The sequence below is a fragment of the Vidua chalybeata genome, chromosome 5, assembly GCF_026979565.1.
Source record: "Vidua chalybeata isolate OUT-0048 chromosome 5, bVidCha1 merged haplotype, whole genome shotgun sequence".
NCBI classification, from domain to species: domain Eukaryota; kingdom Metazoa; phylum Chordata; class Aves; order Passeriformes; family Viduidae; genus Vidua; species Vidua chalybeata.
In genome coordinates this window covers 18593604-18616837 of record NC_071534.1, presented here as the reverse complement: position 1 = coordinate 18616837, position 23234 = coordinate 18593604, and the positions used below count along the sequence as shown (strand labels likewise).

Genomic DNA, 23234 nt, shown 5'->3' with positions numbered 1-23234 from the left:
GTTCCTGTTTTGGACAAGAGCAGGAGACCATCAAGAAAAGAGATGGGGTGCTGCAGAAACAAGGTTTCTGACTCAATAGCTTCACTCCCTCTCACTTTACTGGTGCCTCTCTCCTCACACAAACCAGGCTCCATTCCAGTCCCATTTTCTGTTCCACTGCAAACTCTGCAATCACATAAAGCTGCAAAACAGGCTTCCAAATCCCAGTGTAGGTTTTATAAATGATGATAAGGCTGGAGTTAATGTTTATTTACATAACATTTCAGGCAATCGACATAAACATTTTTAAGTTGTACGGAGGAATGTCATGGTGGTTCCAAGGCACGTATGGGCATATGGACAATCCTCCAGACAGATTTAGGGGCATCTGCTGCTACTTGTTCAGAGAAAATCACAACCTTCTCTCTCCATATTTTTACAGGTGCTTGGCTTTCAAACATATGAACAGTGTACACAGGCCCAGTGTTTTGTCAAAGGGAAGAGAAAGGGACACATTCCACAGGGATTTCATGGACTGTATTACTTTCCAAACCAAGCCTATTTAATTAGGGTGAGAAGGAAAAGGGCAGGAAGAATAAACAACACAGGCAATGGCAAAAAAAATTTACAATAAAATATGCTCGCTCCCTTAAGCAATGACCACCAGGATCAGCCACACTACACAAATATTCCAAGCCACAGCAGAAGGGGAAGAGTATATTAAAATAAACATCAGCCACACACTGCCTTTGACAACAGACTTGAAAGAAGAACCAAAGGGGATTACACCTCACCCCTCTGACCCATGAGCAGCAACCCCTTGGCCCAGAGAAGCAGGGCAGCAGCAGCAGCAGAGCCTCCCTCTGGCACAGTGCTAAATGCTATAAGGCAGGAGTCAAAGTCCAATAAAATAAAATGCCCAACTGGGTTGATCCAGACGAGAGCTCTTCTGGGCCCTGTGTTAGTCTTGGCACCCTTGCCAATGCAACCAAAATGGAGAACTCTTCAAATCATGCTGAGCTCACAGCAGTACAGACTTATTTTAGCGTAAGCACCTGCCCTACAGACCAGGGAATCACTTCAAGAGGAGTAGGAAGACAATTCAGCTGGATTTGTTCAAGTTTATGAATGCAGAAGGAAGGACAGATTTCCTACAGGGGAATAAAGAGAAAAGGACAGTTTGTCTGTATGGGCTCTGGGATCCTCTCCCACTCCATGGCTCTGAGTTCTCTGCTGATGACAGTCCTATGGAGAAGGAAGGGCACATCTCTTGTCTCCTACAGCTGGTGGAGGGTCTGTAAGAGCATGTGGCGAGCAAATGAACAGGAGTCAAGAGCACGGTTGGGTCTGTGGAAAGAAGGGAGAGAGAGAGATTTAAAATACTGAATTTAAGAATGGCTTTGTGTCTGCCTTTGACTAAGCAAATAAACACTATTTTCAATGCATTGGATGTGTATGCCCCAAAACCTACAGATTTTGCCCTCAGTTATCTTTTCCAACACCATTCCATCACTGCTGCCTAGATCACTGCTTCCCATTCAGAGCCTGCTGTGGAAAACTCTCTCTCCTGAGAGTCCAATTCAGGAAGACATTGGCCAAGAATCAGAACATTTATTTCCATACCTATAAACAATCTGCTGCTGACTTTTATCTCTGCAGCCCAGTGTCTCATTTTGGGTAGAATAATGGAGGTGGAACCCCCCTTCCCTCTCTTCTAGCAATGGATTTTTCCCATCAAGTTTCATTGTTTAGAGCCCCAAAACACAGGAGATGATCCTGTGAGCACTCCAGTCTTTTCTCACCAAGTCATCTGCTATCTATAATCAGATGGTCACTTTATTCTCAGGACTTTTAAAGTCTTTAAAAGAGACAGCATAACCTCCTGTTACTCTTCCCTAAGGTCAATTAACACCTGACTGGCTTTGCTGGACTGATGCCGTTTAGGTTTTGCCTTTTTTTCTATGTTCTCTTCACACATGTATTCTTCACACATGTATTTGCAGCTCTGTAATCTATTGTATTAATGACCAGTTCTCCCAGTACTTTTCCATGGCCTTTCCTTAAGCAGAAAGACAAAAATTCCAGAGCGCCAAGCCCCAGGAGGTACAAGACTCCATACTATCTTGGTTCTTCCTGGGAACCAAGGATGAGAACAACTCTTCAAGACACATTTTCACGGACAAAGTACAACTAGTGCTAAAGAGGGGGCTCCAGAGAAGGGGCTTGACCTAGGGGGGAATTGCATCACCACTTGTCCTCCTAATTGGTGCTTCTTATGAATTATGCTAGTTTTCTAAAACTTATAAAATGTACTCACCCCTGGGGGTGGGGGAGGTGGACTTTTGTGGACATCTTCCCATAACTGCCTCTGGAGATAAAACTGCCTCTTCAAATAAAGATCCCCTTTTATATTACCTCCTTCCTAAAATTATCTCGAATTTTCATTTGCAGGTTGGGAAAAAGGCAAGAGGGGCACCTTTCAGGTGGCCCACAGAACACAGGCCCACAAACATGCAGAACATCACCCAAAAGGGCCCAAGACAGAAGAGACACAAGCTGCAATAGCTAAGTCAGATTTACACAGAATAATCTACTCCCTGAAATTAAACCATGGAAACACACTCACAGCAGGGTTAACATGAGGCTAAATTTCTGTAATGTTTCCATCACCTCCCAGTAATGTATATTTCTGTTTCTGCAGGTAATTGCTGGCTCAGCATCACTGAAACTTTTACCAGTCTCAGTCCATCCATTAGGGAGCTTCCTCCAAAGAATTTTAATGCAATGTTTTCCACTGTTCTGAGAATAGAAATCATTGATTTTACCTCTCTCCCACCTCACCACAGTAAAATAACCTTTAAGAATTAACAGCTGTGAAGCCTACTCAATCTGGGGAAAAGGGTGAGCTGAAACAAAGAGTGGAACATCTACGAAGGAGCAAGGAGTTCACCTCCAGGTGTACAGCATACGACCAATCGCTACAGAGGTTGTTTGGTACTTCACTCCATGGCTGCTGCTGTTTAATAGAAGCACATCCAGGAGAAGACCCAACCATTTTATTCCCCCCAAGAGTCATTCAATGCCTCATACTGAACACACAGTGTCACAGAATTACAGCTTGGAGTTTATCTTCAAAGTGGCTGGGAGACACATTTCCATTTCAGCCCTCATCTTCAGAAGATCCAGCCCTGTTTGCAATGAGGGAGCTGGTTCCATCCAGGCAGCTGCCCTTGTATGGAAATAGAGAACCTGATATTGATCACAGACAAGATCCCTCAGCCCCCTCTCCTGACACTAAGCCTCCTCTAACAATAAAATTCTCCTTATTTGCTGTGGAGTTACCTGCCTGCCACTCGATGCTACAGACTGTTGGAAGAGACCAGTGATGTGATGCAATTCCACAGCAAAGAGCAACATAAAAAAAAACCAAAACAAACTAACAAAAACCAACCAGGAAAAAAAAAAAACCCAACAAAAAACCAACAAAAACCCAACCAAACACAAACCCCATCACCTCCAGCAAGGCTCAAGTGGGCAGGCAGACATCCACATACTTTCAGTATTTCCACCTAAAAAATTATGGAAAAGCACATGTGGATTCACAGCACCCTCTTGCGTCCAAAAAAACCAAATAAGGCTTGACAGCAAGCAGAGTAAGATGGATGCTGTTTACAGTCTGTATGCATAATTCTGTAAATATTATTGAACAGAGAACACTGCCTATAACAACAAATTGTCACAAAAGGAAGGAGGTAAGTGCCTGTTCCAGAAGCCCTCTCGCAGTGAAAGACAGCAGAGCTCTGGCCTAGGCAGCTACAAGAACTTTACAGCTCTAAAAGCCCAGAAGAGCTAACTGCAAACCAAAATGAGAAAAAAAAAAAAGAAAATACCACAAAAATGCATGTTATTTTTCTGCAAGTGAAGTAATCATAGGTTTGGCAGAGTAGAATTAGATTTGTTGCAGAAACAGAGGCCAGATGAGTTCTGAATATTACTAGGTTAGCCAGGTAGAGGTTTAACTTTAGGATTGCAATTTTACTCTGACTGAAATCCAAGAAGAGACAAGGGATAGAGGTTAAGTGAGAAGCTGTGTGTTGGTTTTGGCTGGGATAATTTGCTTCACAGAGGGGCTGTGTTTTGGATTTGTGCTGGAAGCAGTGCTGCTGACACAGGGATGTTTCAGTTACTGCTGAGCAGGGCTCACACAGCATCAAGGCATTTTGTTCCTCACCCCACCCCAGCAGCAAGAGGGATATTCCATAGCACAGCATCATGCTTATCAGATAAAGCAGAAGGAAGAAGCTAGCTATGATGGAGCCTTCCTGGAGATAGTGGAAGTGATTTATTAATTTCCTTGTTTTGATTTTCTTAGAGATGCAGCTTTTACTTTACCTACTAACCTGTCTTCACATCAGTCCCCAAGTTTGCTCACTTTCAGTCTTCCCCTTATCTTCCCCATGCCACTGGGTTGAGAATAAACGGCTGTGTGAGGCTTTGGTGGCAGCTGGGGTGAAATCACAACAGGCTGTTTTAACTGGACTGCGGGGTTCTTGAACTGTTGACCTTTACCCAGACACAGATTTAAGAGCTGTTGTGCTTGTTGCCTTAAGGGAAAGCATTGTAAGAAAGGCCTGTGTTCATATAACAGAGAGAGATTGCTTGTATCTAGTGTGGACTTCATTATGCAGGACCAAAGTTTCCCTCTAAAATCACAGCTTACAAGAAGTCTGTAAAGCAGAAAACTTCAGCCCCAAGCATTTCATAGCACACTGGTGGAGGCTTGGCATTAGCACTGGTACATAGCAGAGGAAAATCTGCCTTCAACGAAGGGAGGGTCTCAGCTCTCACTCAGTTTCTACAGAACCTATGAACAGCCTCATACTTCCACCAAGAGACTCTCCCCTCTTTTTTGTGTAGTGAAATGCTGGCTTTGGCTTTAATAGGGTTTGTGTTGATGAGTTAATGAACACCGAAATTTTACTCTTTATTTTGTCACATACAGCATCAGCTACAGCTGAAAAACATTTATTGGGAAAAAGCCTATATGTACATGAAGAGGGGAGACAATTATCTTTTCTGAACAAAACTGTCAGACACTGCTACCTGACATACACAATTAGGACAGTCAAATACCCTAAACCAAAGTCTTTCTCCTGTATTCTCAGCTTCCAGCAATTTAAATTCCATTTTGAGGGCTGGGGCTTGATCAATAACCAAGAGCAAGGCAGCAGTGTAGGAAACAGCAGAAATTCAGTGATATGGCTGGGTAGCTTCACATGGCAAGTCCTGGCATTTCTTGCTTAAATCTATAATGATCAAGTTGGAGGTATATTTGTTCATTTGGTAAAGCACATGGTCACTGGCTTCTAAGTGCCTTAACCTGATCAACACAGACAGGAGGCAGCAGGCAAAGTGTTCCACACGAAGGGCCTCCAGTCAGCATTTACACATGTGTAAACAAGATACTTTATTTTCCAAAACTCACCTTAGCATGGTTGGTCTTTATAGACACAAGCCACTGCTACATATCAGTTTTGACAGCTTCAGCTACACAAATGCTTGGAAAAATTATTTTCCCCCATCACAACTGGCCAGCTTCCAAGCCCAATAGAACCAAGACAGACTACCAGTATTTGACTGCATTCCTACTGTCCATGTTTCATACTGGCCACAACTATCTGATGCCTCCACCTTACACCAGCAAGGGATCCTAAGCAGTTGCTGCTAACTCATATACCATGAAATTCAGGAAGTCTTAAGCCTCATTCTGGAACCTGCTAAAAGCTGCTCTCACCCTACACAGCACATGGTCCATGCCGAGCCAGCCATCAAGCTGCAAACAGATTTCAGGCCTCTGCTGTTTTGCCTGGAGTGACCATTTTGGACTGCTTCTCCTTTGACTGCTGAACAGTAGGAGGCAATCCTATTGCAAGTCTATTTGGTGGGTTTTTTTCCCCTAAATTTCATCAATGCTGAAGTTGACACTGATTTAATTTAGGAGAGATATGGTTTCCACAGCCATTTAATACATTAAAAAAGCTAAAGTGGGGGCAGGGGTTAGTTCTAGACCTGTTGTGGAAGTAACAACATTCAGTACAGGCAGTCAGTAAAAGCAGCTTCTTCAGTACTTACGCTCCCCATTTGGTTCTCAGAAAAATCACTAACTTTGTTGCTGTCACAGTAGGAAGTTCTATTTAAAAACAAATACAGTCTTTGTGTTCTGCAGTTTTCATCTGCTAGTGTTCAGTGTCACACAGCATAACTCTGAAGGATGACTTGGAGGGCATAGCTAGATCCAGTGTACCCACAGTTCCCTCATACAGTGGCCAGAAACCCAGCAGGTTTCCTTAAGTTCAAAAAAGCTCTTCTGTGAGAGGTATTAGCAGTCTCTCCTTCAGAGCCACTTCCTTGCAAAGCCAACTTCCCTCTTTTCCCTCTCTAGAATTTTTTCAATTCTGAACCTCACATACTGCAATAAACAAGATAAAATAGAGGCCCATTAAGCTACTAATTCTCAGTTTCAGAACAGACATATAGTGGGCTTTCACAACAGCTTACATGCAGCTATTAACCCTCAAACAGTTGCACAAGCTCCCACAGAGAAGATTGCATGGCAAATACAATACTCACTTTGTAACAAAAGCTGAGAGAACTGGGGCCAGGGATTTAGGGAAATAATCCTGCTGGACCATATGGTTCAAGGTCATAAGAATACCATAGAGGCTTGGTACAGTTTTGATCTTCTCTTCACTCTGACAAATGGACAAGAAATCAGACATCAGAGAACCGGGATTTGACTTAGCCCACTGTAATTCACAGACAAGTAAGTCTCTGCTGAATGAAGTGCTTCCACATACTGCAGGATAGAAAGCTGGTCACTAGATTAAGTACAAGACAAAGGTAGCCAATTCCATCATCTCCCATCACCTGAAATAATGTATCAAGAACATTCTAGTACTTATCAACTGACAGTAGTACTAATAGGGGAAGGGAAGTAGTGAACCTGCAAGCGAAACACACAAATCTTCTCAGAGGCTCTGTGTCCAAGCATTCTCCTGAGGAATTTCACCAGACTTCAGTCCATAAAGAATTCAGTTGCCTTAACAATTTTTACTGTGTTATTCTGTAGCTCATTTTTATACCACCTCCAGCTCTTTGACAGGCTCCCTCCAAAACCTGATGCAGTGCTCCCAGACCTAGTCTCACAGTTATGTACAAGATAAAGCCAAAACATCCCCTTGCTTACATGATGCATAAGTTATTTCTTACTCCTAATGTGATGCTACCCTATGTGTCCCAACTCTTACATTGTTTTAATGTATTTTTCTACTGGCATTTCAACAAAACTCCTCATTCTGTAGACAGGACCCAGACCTGTGTTCCTGCTGTATGACCTTGGAGTTCACAGTATTAATACTATCTGTTGTGCACATGCTTCCAGCTATGTAGGACTGAAAATGGAGTATGCACCTTATCCACATGTAGGGAACTGGGTATGAATTAGGCACATCACAGATGTGAATTAGCAGGTTGATCCACCAGGGCTTTATCACCACTTCCTGTCCTGAAAGAATTCTTCAGGAGCACAGGTTTGTGCTTTGTGCCTCATGCATACTGCTATTTTCCACATGGGCAAGAGGTAGGTGGCAGTCCTCAAAACAGCCATTCTGCAGAACCAAATACCACCTTGGGTTCCATTGACCTTTCTGGGAAGTGGGAAGCTCAGTGCTGGTCCAGTATACAGTGAATACAGAGAGAGGCTAACCTGATTTTTAGGAAATTAAGTCATATGCACAACATGTCAATGAGGGTCTGAACGCCAAGCTGGAGACTACCAGAAGGACATTCACAAACCTGTTTAATAGTAGGCTGCTCTAACAGATTATGGCTTGTCTGTAGTTTAGAATTGTCCTAGTCCAAGCTTATATTCTCAGCTTCCAGGTCTTGAGGCAATGAGAAACACTAACCCTTGTAGCACAAGCAGGCAAAGGTGCTAAGGCTTTGCAGAGATAACCTCTCCACAGCCACCTCACTGAAAATAAAGCTAGTAACTCTATGAAAATCACCTCACTGAAAATAAAGCTATTAATTCTATGAAAATCACAGGTTTCCTACTGACCCTCCATCTTCTCACAGTAAGTTTATTCCTTGCAACTAATTACTTAACACTAGCATTTGGCAAAGAGTCTCCAAAGCGTGAAGTTGAATGCCACTGATCTGGCATGAGTAGATGATACACATTTTTGAGACATGCTCTCAAAAAATGCCCTAAAGGATCCCAATAACTAATAACATTGATATGGCTTTTATAATCAGCAGCAGCATTACTGCCCTACCTGAGCCTCCCTACCTTCGGGCAATGACTGAGAATGCAGAGCACATTAAGCAGGAGACTTACAAAAAGGCACACATCTTTCATCTTAATGTGACCTTGCAATTTGCAGTTTCTGCTGGACCCAAAGACTTCCATTGTCCCTGGGCATCAGGCATACACAGGCATCCAGCTGCTTCCATGGCAACATAATTACCCAAATTCCTGCCAGTCTGGCCTTCATCAGCCTAAACAGACCATGACTTAACTCTTTCCTGCTTCCTCACCTTAAGTAGTCCCATGTGGACCAAGAGGTTTGAGATGAATGCATCTGAATTAAATGTGGCAGAACTGAAGGCTTTTTTCATCAAGGCATCTAAAAAGAGATAAGCACATTAGTTTATTCAACACAAAAAGGACATTTATGGATTTTAAGATGAATATGGATCATACAGAAACTCAGCTGTTAAATTGGCTTTGTGATATAGTATCTGTTAAGATTTCATTTGTCTCTGTAGCTATAAGCTCTGAAACATTAAGACAGGTAAACCCCCTTAAGTATAAAGGAGAAAAAACAAAATTTAAAATATCCAGCGAAACACACAAAGCCCACGTGAGAATTCCCACACTGCCAAGCTTCAGATGCAATACACCCCAGTCCTATGCACCACCAGATGCTCTGCTCAGTGCTTTTGAGCCTGCATGCTATGTGTACACATACATATAAACATGCATACAAACATGAGGAGATGAGCTAGAGTTCATCAAGAGGTAGAGTGCCTTGACTTGTTAAAGGCCAGCAACAATTCACCCTTCATTTGAAACCACAAAGAATGAGAGAACACAATGACAAAGTTGGTTCAGCTGTTTTCTGTGCTTCCTCAGGACTAATACGATGCCACAAACAATGGGCAAACCAAGGCTTTAACCTCTCATGTGTACAAGGTGGCAAGGTAACCCATTTTTGACCTCTGACAATTGTTTTCTTAGAATGGGCAGAATTCACTAGAGTGGCTGTAGAACAGTACCAGACATTAACCAGGGCCCTCACTGTCAGCTGATGACTGCTTTTATGAAAGTAAAGTAATTGCCAGGTTCTACCTTTCCTGGAGAAGCAGGAATAAAGATAAACACGTAAACAAACACACTTGGTACAACAGTAATACCCTTTGTTCCATTTTTTACTGGAGACAACTCGTAACAGGTATGAACTAAGGTGCTCTAGCTCAGTGAGGTGCCAACTGACTATTTTTCACTGATTCAACCCATAACCAGCTGCAGAGAGCTATTGTGTTACTGTTTGTAAAACAACTGTTTCACCATGGCTATGAATTCCAAACCAGGGAAATGCACAGTACACCACTTTAAGTAGTCTTCACAATAATTGATCCAATTCTTTTGCACAGTAATGATGGGTAGTTCACATGTGGGAGGATTGAATTGCTGGGGGATTTGAAAAAAATGAAAGGCAGTGGTCAGATGCCCAGGACTGTTTGGAAACCCCTATATCCAAGCAAAATCACGAAGGGATATCCTAGTAGTCCACACACTAATCAGACCTAACCCAAACTACTACTCTAATATAGTGTGAGAAACGGTCCCTTCTTGGAACATTGGTTTCTGTGTCTTGCCCCATATGTTGGAAATCCCTGCTTCCTGAAGAAATTAAAGATAAGAGATACCAACTAGGAGGTCTCTCTTTGCAATCTCATAACACTACACTAGGGAGGCTACTTCCTGCAAAATGCTTTTTAAATAAACAGCCTTGGAAAGGTAACTGATCTTAAAATACAGAACAACTGGCTATGGACAGCCCAGCATCAAGGAGATGCAGTAAGGGCAGCATCAGGCAACTACAACAGGGACAGGCTTTGGCAGCACAAAATATGCCAGGTTCAGAATGAATCTTCCACTCTACACAACAGCAGGGCACAGCTTGGCACTTTGTTATCTGCCAGGTATAAAAAGGCCCAGTGGCCTGGCTCACAGGGGCCTTGTCCACCTTGCAGAGGTGTCTATGGCACTGAACCAGGTCACACCACAATGGAAAGAAAGGCACAATCACCTGTTGTTTCATGCACTGCTGTTTTCACTGGGGCCTCATCTTTGAAGACTGAGGATATCCTTAGGAGGGTTGCAACTACTTTCTCTACATCAGATGTATCTGTCTGAAAGGGAAAAAAATAGAGATCAGTTAACTGCTAGACAGCTACACAACATGGGTCTCTGCTAGGGCTATGGAAAGAATTACAGTTTTCAGCTGACTGATATCAGCTTTGCCTTGGCCATATCATAAGGCACAAGCAACACAAACAATTATTTTATGTAGAAGCTCTGATGCCAGTTTAAGCATTAGCTGCATCATCTGCTTCCATCAGGTTCTTTGGGATCACTGGAGAAAAGATGCAAATCTAGATCAAGTTATCACCTTTGGCAATTAAACAATTTTGCGAGAAAAAGCAAGCCCAGACAAGCACCAGCTCACCTACCTGCTGAGCTATCAGCACAGAGCACTTTGGTCCTAGTCGCAGCAGCTTCTCTGGTGATGGGAAAGCAAGGAACGTGGCAACATCCACAGGAGGAGATGGCACTGGAGTTGAAGCCTGAAACAGGTGGAATCCATCTCAAGTTTATTCTTGGAAGTAAATCAATTGGTTCAGCAAAAGCAGATGGGACAGCTCAGGGCACAGCTATACCAGGCCAGAATCTATTCTCTTTGAAAACAGCCTGAGGCTGACCTAAGCCCAGAGCTGAAGTGGTCAGGATATGCTACCACAAGGGCATGGCACTGCATGTACAAGGTCCCCACCACTTTCTGAATATGGAAGACTTTTGCTACCCATGTGTTGCTACAACCGCTACTCAGCCTTTCCCTCCACACATGGGTACAACATGCCCACTTGAACAAAATGCATTTTTCAACTAATCCGTTTTATTTCCTGAGTGTTATTTCCCTGGTACAATAGTGGCAACCCATGGAGGAATGTGACTGCCTGTCAGCACTTCAAGTTCAGACTCCACAACCTCACTTCCTCCTTTACTCTTCTCCAGCTGATGAAACCAAAAATCCATCCGGCAGTAAGCTTACCTGTGAATCAATTATCTTCTTAGGAGTCAGTGACTCCTGTTCTTCCGCTCCTCTCTCCTTCAGCTGTTGCTGTTCCTCCTCCTCTTCCTCCTCCTCATCTTCATCTTCCTCCTCCTCCTCATCATCATCCTCCTCCCCTTCATCATCACTAAGGTTAGAATGTTACACATTCCATTAATTACACACCTGGAATTCCTGTACACTGGAACTCAAAACTTGTCAAGAACAAAAGAGAAGCCTCTCCTTAAAGTCCTACTGCAAGAAGCACATCTCACCTACAACACACCAAGAGGACGCTCAGACATCACTCACCCAGAGAACAGCAAGAAAAGATCAACAAACACAATCAGTTACTTATGCTGAGGTGAGTCCATCAATGAAAACAAGACAAGTTTAATACATGTTCTTGGCTGTGCTCCACACTCAGATCAACATCCACCAGCAATGAGAGAGTTATTTTAAAATGAAATAGGTCAATTAAAGTGTTCATGAAAATTGTCAGAAAACTTCTGATTTAAACTCTGGTACTATGCCTACCTCAAAGATCCCAGCACTGATGCCATATTGAAGCCTTCAAGGATCTCATGGAGCTGCTCACACACCTCTTCTCCCAGACAGTTACCTAGGTTGACAGAGCAAAGTGGACTTGACAGATGCACACAAGTTTGCTCTTGAGGACTTACCTGTATATTCTTGTCTATCTCTTTTCTGAAATCAAACAGTTACATGCCATTTCTGGACAACACCTTAGAGGCAGCAACACAAACTGCACTTATCAGACAGAATCAGTTGTTAAAATTTCAACATCATTACACAGTGGTTGGAGATGAAAATCCCCTAATGCTTCAGGAGTTTGAGAGACTTCCTATTATTTCTCTAAATAGCTCTTGTTCTTAGTGATTCTAAAACAAGGACACACAACAGCACCAGTAAAATGCAGTGACCCAAGGTATGAACAGCAAAAGCCAACAAAAGTCAGAGTACTCACACTCTTCTGCAGAGCTGCACATACATGTTTTTGTTTACAATTATCAAGTATCTGAGATAGCACTGTATAATTAGAGTTTTACTGAAAAGAGGTATAGGTATCAGCTTAATCTTTGCACCTTATCAGGTGTACTAAAAATGCTTACCAATTGGTTTAAGAAAACTTTCAAGATCTAACCATTTCCCATCCCAAGGTCAAGCAAGTTCAGCTACTGAGTACTGTTTTCTATATGCTGACAAGTGCAAGAATAGAATATATGGTTCTGTCAACATTCTTCCTAGTGGTTTCTCATTGCAATCAAACCATACGTATTTTGATATGTAGCAAACCTACATACCATTGAGATCCAACTTCTCCAGCTCTGTCTTATCTTCAATAGCTTCAGCAACAGTCAGAGCAGCATCTCGCTTGATCTCACAGAAAGACAAATTCAGTTCCTAAAAATACAGAAGGACATTTTGTCTGCAGAATTCCTATTAAGATCTATCATATCCATAAATTTCATGTCCTCACAAGTGTTCTGGAAAGACTCATTTAAAGAGGATCCCAGCAAAAAAAAAAAAAAGTTAATTGAAAATAAAGCCTGACATACTCCTACCTCAGAAAGGGGAATTCTGAAACATACTGGTAGTTACGAGCAGCACTATTAAAGGTGGCAATTTTACAAATCACTGCTCACCTAAAAGGTAGCAGACATTTCAGTCCTTAGCAGTCAGCTGACTGGAGATCTTCTTTTATCAAGGGTCTCAAGACCACTCCAAAACTCCCACTCCAGTAAACCCAACAGAAAAAGGGCAGCTACTGTACTAAACAGATAACACATTTCCTTTGACACCTCAGTTGCAAGTTATGGCCTTCAAAAAAAAAAAGCCATAAGTGGTACTACTTCTGACAGACCCAGTCAACAGAGAAACCATGCGGACTAGTAAGAGTCAAGTAACTCAACAGCCAGACACCATCCCCGACCATACCACATTGTGCTCGACCAATCCCTTCCTGAGAAGGGATTGAATATTAACAGGAGAAGGGAAGCAGTCCTTGAACAGAATGAATCAGCTGCAATTGCTTCATGCTACCTTCCCTTAACCATTTCTGCTCTGGGAAAAATGACTTAACTTCTGTTTGTTCATCTCAATACCCCATTACTTAAGTTTGCTTGGGAGATTCAGACAAGTTCCAGTAGAACCAGCAGAAGCCCAAGCAAGGGATCACACATGACAAAGAACCTACTTCTTTCTATAGGTTCATACACACATAGGTATTAGGTTAATTCCTGTCTTTGACTGCAAGATTAGGAATCATATGCTCAGCATCTATCTCAGGGTAGTTATGACTCATGGCAGGTGTTTCTAAAGATCCTAGTTTGCTTATGTTATTAATTTGACTTCAGCCTATCCAGAATGTAGTCAGATTCCAGTCCTGCAAACACTGATGTAGCAGGCTGTGGTATCACCAAAAAAACTAAAAATATTTGGACCCTTGATTGATGCTCTAACAAAGAAAAAGCATTAACTGTATGAGCTATGAAATGCTGAAAAGACAAGCTGCTCATGAAGTCCCCTTCATGTCAGCCCCGAGTCCTAAAGCTCTAGGAAGTTGTAATAGCAGGTACTTCCATTATTAGATTTCTTGAGCAGGTACTTCCATTATCAGATTTCTTAAGTAGCACTTACTGAATTGAGCCAACAGCTGCAAAAACTTCAAGTAAAGACTAACCAGATCACTGATTCACCTCCACATAGCTCAGCCCTCACTGGATGGTGGGATGCCACTGACCTATATAACAACTTGCTGCTTCTCAGGTGTGAGCACAGAGCCTGCTCTGAACCCTATCTTAAAGTAATCAGTAGTGGTAGGAGAATGAACAGAAAAACATGAAATGGAAAACTTGGCATTTTTCAAAAGAGCTGAACAGCAAGCAGACAATACCTTTAATTTATGAAGCCCTTCTTTAACAGCATCAGCAATAGCAACAGCACCCTTGGAACGCACCAGGCAGTCCCCAAAGTTGATCACTTCAATCTGACGAAGTGCCTTCAGAGTCTGCAGAGCAAGACAGCACAGATTTGAAAGTAGACATGCATGTAAGTGAACATCCTATTACTTCTGGAATGCCATCTTTCCTATTGCAACATGACATGGTTCCACCAACCCAAAGGTGCTAATACCAACCAGACTTGAGACAAAACCCAAAACAATTGCTTAAAACAACTCACTTCTGCCATGGCCACAGCTCCTTTCTCTGTGAAGGTGTTGTCATTCAAGTTTATAACCTTAAGCAGTGGGTTGATAGCAAAGGCCTGTGCCAGTGCCGTTATGCCAGGATGGTTAATTCCATTCTGTGGCATATGGACCTCTTCTAGAGTCCCAATGATCTGGGAAAGGGTGTAAACAAAACAAGCTTTTAGAAAACGTTCAGCTTCAATTCAACTTCAGCTCGAGAGTATACTGCTCCCCTCTTAGGATTTACTTAATTGAGTTTCAAAACTCCATTGGTTCTTCTACAGTGAATTATTTACCAGCAATTTTGTCACAAATCTAAGTGAAATCACAGATGCATGGCAATGTCAGATAAATACAAAGCCTTGATTCAAAGAGACAAGTATCATTGTCCTATATGCCTACTCTAAATAACTTAAAACAAGAGTTCTTCACCTGTTGTTCAAGAACACTGAAATACACCACACAACATCACTTGAATTTTCTAATTAAAACCTACATTTAGCACTGACCACAGAAACAAACATGTAAGAAACCTAGTACAAATATGGTTTATGGACTAAACAGCATGTCACATAACACAGTAATTAACCCCATTTTGATAGTGCCATTCAATTTGGATTCTCCATTAATCACATTTTTATACAACTCTAGTATTTAAGAAGTCTTATATTTGCCATCATTACTGATTAATCCAAATCACATCAAGGCAGTTCTTTACAAAAAAAAGTCAAGCTGTAACCTGCAATATCATTGTCAATATGCATTGTAATTCAGAAGTAATTTCTAGCAACAATTTATGTATGAAGAGGAAATTAGGTGGCCCCAATCACAGTGAATTGTCTTCTTTCCACAAAAGTGCAAGTGGCCAGTGACAGCTAGAGAAAACCAGGCAACACTTCAAGCTCTGACTAGATGATCCTAGCAAAAACACTGGACTGCTTTTGCCAGATGACTGAGCAAAGCAGAACTCAAGAAAAAAGCTGGGATACCCACCCGAGTGCCAGTCAACAACCACTAGCATAGAGAGGAAAAGGAATAGGACTATTAAATTACTCAGGAGATGACTATTTCTCCCTCAGGTAACTACTTTACATAGTGACTAGCTATGTGTTTGGAAATTTAGGTCACAAAAACACTCAGTCAGCAATTTTAACTCTACTTGTTGAAGACTCCAGTTTCAGCAGCAAGAAACATCGTGACTTCAGTGAACAGACCACCAGCTCCTGCCTCCTATCTGATGCAAACTCTCCATGCATCATCTTTAACACTAGCACTGAATCATACCTTGCTCCAATTTGCTGGCAAAGCAGCTCTGGTTTGATACTCACCCCAAAGGCTTCAGCCAGGGCAGTGGCACCATCATTCTCCAGACGATTTCTGCCAGCCACAAATATTTTTAAAGCAAGAGGCTTGCCCTGGGCACTTGATTTCCTGTGACATTCTTTCAAAGCAGCTGCCAATATCTAAAGATAAAACAAACAGCTTATACTCCCCCAGCATGTCACTCTACAGGAATCCTACTGTGTTTTGTAGATCCACCTCCTGAGAAATACTTTGAGCATCACCAACACATACCTGTTTCTACAACAGGGTATACAATAAAACTGTCTCTACCTGCAACACTTGAACAATGGTCTCAGGCAAGAATTGATAACTTTGCAACACTTAAACACACTGAGCCATCAAGAACATTTTGCTCCTCATCAGGTAAGCTTATATGGGTAGGAAGTTGATGATGAGCTACCAGTACACACTTGAAGCAAAGGAATTCTACTGGGCTGTCCTGGGAAAAAGCACTCACAGGAGGTCAGATCCTTCTTTACTTAGCCCTGTGAAATGCATCCAAGCACAGTGCCCAGGCTCCTACATGGATTTACTGGGGCAAGTCCAGCAAAGGGTGCCAAGGACAATTGAAGAACTGGAGAATTTTACTCACAAGGATAATAGTGACCCCTGAGATTAAGGCTGGAGAAGAAAAGGCTCTGGGGAGATATCATCCATGTGTAAAAATAGCCAGAATGACAAGGAGAGAAGGTGATATAAAGAAGGCAGAGTCAGACACAACTGCACATGAAGTGCAGAAAAAACATCATTTTACCACAAACTCCTTTTTTACTGTGAGGGCTGTTCAACACTGGGAAAGGCTATTCATAGAGCTTGTGAAGTTTCCATATTCAAAACCTGACTAGACCAAGCTTGAAGAACCCAGTGTACTTGTAGTTGCCTTAAGCAGGGGAGTTGGCCATCACAAAAGATTGCTTCCAGCTTCATTCCCAAAGAGGGGATAACCCTTACCTTCCCACCACCAATGCCCATGCCACAGTTATTGAGCTTGAGTTCCTGCAGAGTGTAGCATGCAGGGCTCTTCAGCAGAGCCTCAAAGCCACGCACACCATCTGGCCCAAAGGCATTGTCACTCAGGTCCAGCTCCACCAGCTGGGCTCCAGCAGCAATGAGTGCGTCCCCCAAAGAGCTCTGTAAGGAAAACAGATGGCAGTGGGAGGGAGGGAATGGATTAACTTTCAGTGACAGCATCACTGCAGTGGCTAGGTATGACTGTGATGCTGCAAAAAACAATTTCCACTTTGAAGACATTCTGCAAAGCTGCACGGGGAAATAAAACTTTACTGCTAAATACAGAGAGGAAGTTGCATAAATTAAGCTAAAGATAACTATAAAGCAGTTACCAAGACACTATCCCACCCCTTTAGGTCAAATATTTTTCAAAGTGAATTTCCTGCTCCACACCACTGAAAGAAATACTGTTTTCATCAATGTTGAGTTTATGTTCTGGCTTCACAGGACTTGAGGAGATGAGGAGCTCTGTAATCATCTTAGAAGACATAGCTATATTATTTACTTAGAAAGTTTAGCTCTCACTTTATCTGCTGGGTCATGAAGATGGTTTTTCCCAGTGAAAAGCTCCTTCACCAGCACGGACTCACATTTAACCTTTAATTGACTCCTCTCCATCTCATACAGGAAGAGCAGAAGAGAACCACTCACCTATTCTGAGACATTTAGTGCTAACAGCACAGAGAAGGATCAGCTCTGTACCAAAATACAGACTCCCACAAAAAGCATGACAGGTGAGAAAAGAGGTTATATTAGTCAGAAGTCTCAGATCTAGTTTTTACTTACCAAAGCAGGAGGGATCTCTGACCTTAGCCTGCCTGTGAACATGTCACTCCAATGACACCTCTAAAATAAGAAGCATACAGATAAAACCCACTAAAATATTTAGGTCAACTCAGCTGTAATAAACATTTACACGTACAAGATGCTTTACTTCACTGGAGACAGCTTAATGCTGTCTCCCTTCCCTTGGGTTGTCATTTGATTGTACTAAAGAGCTGCAAGATTCAGTGTTACAATCACTTCACTTGCAAGGACAAAGTAACTGAAATTCACACTATAAACATTATACAAGAACTCTTGCTTGTGTTCAAGCTGGAATTATTTTCTGCTGAGAAAATTGCCATCGAAAAAAACATCAGGAAACAGAAGAATACATCAGCAATGCAGATTTTACTAAGGTATGAAGTGCAACAACCTGAACTTACTTGAAATGCCACACTTGGGTGATTAATGCATATCATTGTCTCATACCACTCTCCTTCAAGGGACAGTGTAGTGCCTCTAGTAGCACAGCATCCCCTTAACATGAGGCTAGAGCAATAGCAGGAAAACATAGCCTGAGCAAAGATGAACCTCCTGTTGCATTTCCTCCATTATTTCCTCCCTACTGAGACATTCTCTGAAGACTCACTCTCCAGAAGATTTGACTCAGTTTTTCAGAGAATTTAATTTGAACTTAATATTTTGTTGCCATGGCTTTGTTTACAGATGGCTTCAGTAAAGGCTCTTCCTCACACAGCTTTAAGACTGGAAGCTTTCTAAACAGGAAGTTAGGAATGCAGAAGGTATTCCCATTATCCTAAAGCGTCCAAGTTATGCTGTATTTTCCTAAGATTGCTCTTCATCCTGGAAGAGCCACCAAGCAAGCTTCAGGGGTAACTCAAGGCAGGTTTCTGCAGGAAGAGCCTAGAGAGGCCTTCAATATTTCCACGTTATTTCTTCCCCTTGACTACCCTCCAGTTAAGAATCTCACCTTGAGCTCACTTTTCTTCTCCAAGGCTTTGGCAATAACCTTTGCTGCCTCCACACCCACTGTGTTGCCTTCCAGGCGCAAGGCTTCCAGGCCATCAAATTCCTCAATTTGCTTGATCACTTCTTCAGCTGCAAGAAGCAGATAACCTAGTTGGTCTTTTAACCATTGTCTTGGTTACCACAGTAACCCTGAGATGCAGTAAAAATTGTTCAAACTCTAGCAAAATCAGCTAGAACAACACCTGAAACAGCAATGGGAACAGAGCTGAAGTGTCAGGTCACCAGAAAGAACACACTCCATTCCCTACCCTGCCTTCTCATAATTCCATTGTTCTATTCTCATAGCCATCCTCCTATTTGCAAAAGTAGGTTTCTTTACTTCCCAAATAAAATTATTCCGCCATTCAGCACATGCTTTAAAAGCTAGAGTGCAAGTCCCTGGAGAGGTGCAGAGACTAAGTTAAAAGCTGATGGGCATTAGTGTCTCATCAATAGGAAAAAGTTCCCACTGACTGGCAGAAGTAATGTCTGTCTAGCAAACATGTCAGGGTGGAACAAGTTAACTCTACAGTAATCCTATGCAAGGCAAAGAAGCAAGCTGCAGTCTCTCCTGCCAGTGGGCAACTTGCTGTTGTTCCCAAGCTCCAAGGCCTTTCCCCATAGTTCAGCACCTTTGAACTACTAAACCGATCTATAAAAAAGCTCCACCTTTGGCATTAGCAAAAAAAAAAAAAGCTATATAGTATATATACTATATATATTTGCTATATACTATAGCAAATAACCTCTCTGAAAAACATGCTGTTTTTCTTGGTGCAGCAGAAATGTTGATATAATACATACATTTTCTCCAGATATTTACATTAGCAGCTACTTTAAGACTTATTGTGAAACACACATACAGCAACAAGACAAAGAAAGCAAACTACTGCAGCAGGCTACCCTATCAGCCCATTCTTCTATGCACATCTTGTTCCAAGAGCTGTGATACACTTGTTTACTCTTTTTAAAAGGAGCACTGACTTCTAATGCCCAGTAACTGTCAAAAGCACTCAGAGAGAACACCGAGAATACAACAACTGCAAACCAGGCACCCAAACCCCAGTTACAGCAGCTGCAGCACTGCCAAGGCACCAGGTCAAAGCAGGGTACCAGAAGGGCAAGAAACATCCCTATCAGAAGCAGCTGTAGCTGACAGAGCCCTGCATGGCAGATATGTTATGACAATTTGTCCATGCAGAATTAGCAGAAAGTTTACCACAAGATTTTACAACTTCAGGGAGATGCTTCCAAAGCACAAGGGTATTTTCTCTTACCATCTTCAGCTGTGTTGAGTTTAAGGCTCTGGCCTTTGAAGCTCAACTGTCCACCACCCACTTTGGTTTTGGCAAGTGACTCTGCAAGCTTAGTGATGTCTTCTGATGCCATTTTCCCGCTTTTTCCAAAAGTTAAGAACTGTCAATTGAAAGAAACTGTCATCATAAAAACTCTAACTACAATACATAATCTACACAAATAACTATATTTATTTGAACACTAATGTGGTTTTTGTTAGTCAGACATCTAATTGAGTTTTCAATGTCATAACTTACTTTTCCCCAGAGCTCAATTAAGACAGCTAAGCTAGATTAATACTCCAAAGCCAGCCAGTCAGATGGTGCTGATTCTTCCAACACTGACAATATACTTCATAAATAAACAGTAGGTAAAACTATGGATTAAGGCCACATTAAGACATTAGTCTTTGTGCAAGATTAACAATTACAGTGCAATATCCCTCTTGTTTCAAGCTCCATCCTTTAATTATATGTGCTGCATGCTTCCCCTGCTCTCCAAAGCAGGCTAGAACGAACACAGTTGCTTTTCCTTTTCAGTGATATTCCCAAAAGTGCCCTTGTCAGCACAGTTCCAGAACCATCGAGTTGCTGAAAACATTGTGTGCGCTGCATACAAAACACTCTCTGCTTCCTGGGTGCTCTTTCCTTTCAGATGTTTTACACAAATTCATCACACCTTAAACAGGATGGTCTTACACTCAAAATAAATTAGTGAGCATGTAGCCTTGAGGCACAAGTTTGAAGCTAGCCATGCCTGGTAGCATCTGCATAGCATTATTTAATGAATATTAATCACTGTTTGAGGGAACTGGCCTCCATCCACTGAACAGGATAAACAGAGTACATTTCTTATCCCACTGTCTCTGCTGGGATAAAAGGCTACATACTATTAATGCTTAGAAACCACACACTTAGAATTTACACGTCGGAAGGGATGAAGTTCCATTCCTACAACAGAAAACTGGTTCCCTTCCATTCCTGTCTGATTAGAAGTGACCCCACACTCTTGTAGCTGCTTGAGGTCAATAGTGCTGGTTTTAAAATCTCCTCTATATGAAAGCTGTATGTTTTCCTCCACATACTTTCCTCCTGATACCCATCTGTGAAGCCTCCAGCTTCTCCAGAGTATGACTTCTTTTCAGGGGTCTTTAATTTTAATATTACTTTTGGAAACAAAGGGTGAAAATCTCCAAGGCTGAAGAACATAATTTTTCTAGGATGACTATCCTCTCAAGTAGGTGCTGCCAGTAGGAAGAAACTGATGCCTACTGAGGCTACCTGAACAGAGGCTAGACAGAGTTAAAGGAATAAAGTAGGTATTTATTAAAAGGCCTTCAAAGACTACACCTGGGGCAGTACAAGAGCCTGGCCATGGCTCCACCCAAGATGGACGCCCGATCACGAGGTTTCACACTTTTATAAGTTTTGGTCCATTTCCATATTGTGGTTAATCGTCCAATTTCAGCTTCAGGTTATGAAGTGCCATCCTCCCCAATGGCTCTCCTCAATTTGCTGTTGTTCACAATTTTTGAGCCTGAAGCTGCAACAGTGTCCATGGTTCTCAGGCTGGAAAGGATTGTTTTGTCTACCTGCCCTGTGAAGAGAACTTGCTAACACTTTAAATGAAGTTCAGAGTTACACACTAAGGCAGTACAGAACCTGAAAAACGTGAAAGCTAAAACTTAAGGCACCAAACCCACGTAACTTACTCCACTCCTACCAGACACCAGGATACCAAACTCATGGACACTCCCAGCCTCTGCCAATCCAACACTGAGAAGAAAGAAAAAGAGGACATCCTCCAAACCATGAAGGCTTTACAAGACAGGAACGGAAGTTAATATCTGCTGAAGTCAGTCTGTCCACCTAGTTCAATTAACAACTTTACTCTTAAAAATCAGTTCCAATCTACTATGATCATCTTCCTTACAGATATTCACATCCACCTGGCTTCTCTTTCCCTTGAATCTCCTTTGTCATTCTTCACCTTACACATCTCAACATACACATCCTGAAGCATGTTTTATAGCACGTGTCACCCACACCCGACTATCAACCTACCAGAAGTCTCTTTACTGTTAATTCTTCCGCTGAGAAAGCTTTTGGGAATTAAAAAAAAAAAAAAAAAGAAAAGTTAGTCTGTCTGACAAACACAACCAAGATCTGGAAATGCCTGAAGACAGGTTTCCTTTTCAGTTAAGGGCTGTAAGAAACTTTTCATTTCCCGATGATCAAAAAAGTTAGTTCAGACGAATACTTCAATTGCAACACTTCGTCGACCCCAACAGCCAGCACACCGGCTACCTGCTGTGCGCCCAGCGACGGGGCACCTGATAGCGCGGGGCCACAGCCCGAGGTCCCCGCTCCGCCAGCTCCTCACAGCCCCCCAGCGTCGCTCGCTCCAGGGGTGGGCGAAGGCTCCTCTCCTCCCCCGCGGGAGCTGCCGAGCGCCGGCCGCACGCTCGCCCCCGCCCCACGCAACGCGGCCCAAAGCACGGCCGGAACGCCCCTTCCCGCTCCGCGCGGGGAGCGGGACCCGCGGCCGGACCCGCGTGACGCGAGCGGGGACCCCCGCCTGTGCGTGGGAGGGGCGCGCGCGGGAGCGCCCCCCGCAGGCGGGGCCGAGAAGCGCGTCAGCCCGCGGGATCGCCCCCTCTCACGCACGGCCCCCTCCGCCGGCCGCTAACAGCGGCCGCTGCCGCCTCTCCCCTCACCTCCGCGGGGATTGCGCCGCCGGGGAAGGCGCGGGAGCCTCACGCCGCCGCCGCCGCTGCGCCGGGGCCGCTGGGTGAGGGGCGGGCGGGGGAGGCGGAGGATTTGAACGCCGGCAGTTCTGCTCCCCGCTCCGGGATTGGCTGCTGCGCCGTGACGTCACGGGACGCGCTCCACTGCCGCACTGCAGCCTGTGTCGCCACGCCGGGCGTGGGCGGGGCCGCGGGGCGCGCGCAGCGGCGGCCGCGGGGCACGCCGGGGGCTGTAGTTCTGTTCCTGCCTTCGGCTCCGGGTGCGGCCGGCGGCCCGAGCGGGCTGCGCAGGGCTGTGCCCCGGCCACGCTCACAACCCCCATTCGCGGAAGTGTCGCTGGGGATGCTCCCGCAAGCCCGCATGTGGAACACCAGCACCTTCTGATGTGAAGCCTCGCCTAGATAATGTCCCTGGGGTCTCCTGTTCGTACTCGCATGTTACTGTCAGACCGTT

General features: G+C 43.4%; 1 protein-coding gene across 6 annotated transcripts; it reads right to left on the bottom strand.

The window, feature by feature from the left end:
• Positions 1-209: 209 nt before the first annotated feature.
• On the bottom strand, positions 210-22881 carry RANGAP1 (Ran GTPase activating protein 1). 6 transcript variants are annotated; one of them, XM_053942333.1, is made up of 17 exons: positions 22751-22881; positions 22098-22135; positions 20016-20154; positions 18701-18828; positions 17731-17790; positions 16885-17064; positions 15918-16052; positions 14583-14741; positions 14296-14409; positions 12704-12803; positions 11916-12000; positions 11379-11526; positions 10780-10893; positions 10356-10458; positions 8578-8666; positions 6610-6731; positions 210-1326 (listed from the first exon to the last, which is right to left on the bottom strand). In XM_053942333.1, the coding sequence occupies exons 3-17, from the start codon at positions 20125-20127 to the stop codon at positions 1257-1259; spliced, it is 1719 nt and encodes a 572-aa protein (XP_053798308.1). In that variant the 5' UTR covers positions 20128-20154; positions 22098-22135; positions 22751-22881; the 3' UTR covers positions 210-1256. The 6 variants fall into 6 exon arrangements, with proteins under 6 accessions (XP_053798308.1, XP_053798307.1, XP_053798303.1 ...); XM_053942332.1 differs by lacking the exon at positions 22751-22881 and adding an exon at positions 22341-22596; XM_053942328.1 differs by lacking the exon at positions 22098-22135 and having other exon boundaries at positions 22751-22857.
• Between the last annotated feature and the right edge of the window lie 353 nt (positions 22882-23234).

Bases quoted from the DNA above. Each gene is read 5' to 3' on its own strand.
- RANGAP1 (XM_053942333.1), bottom strand. From the start codon at position 20,127: ATGGCATCAGAAGACATCACTAAGCTTGCAGAGTCACTTGCCAAAACC. The intron at 11,527-11,915 runs GTAGGCATAGTA...TTCTAACCTTAG, and splicing joins TCAGTGCTGGGATCTTTGAG to TGATGATGAAGGGGAGGAGG. The intron at 10,459-10,779 runs GTAGGTGAGCTG...TTTCCCTTTCAG, and splicing joins CTGTGCTGATAGCTCAGCAG to ACAGATACATCTGATGTAGA.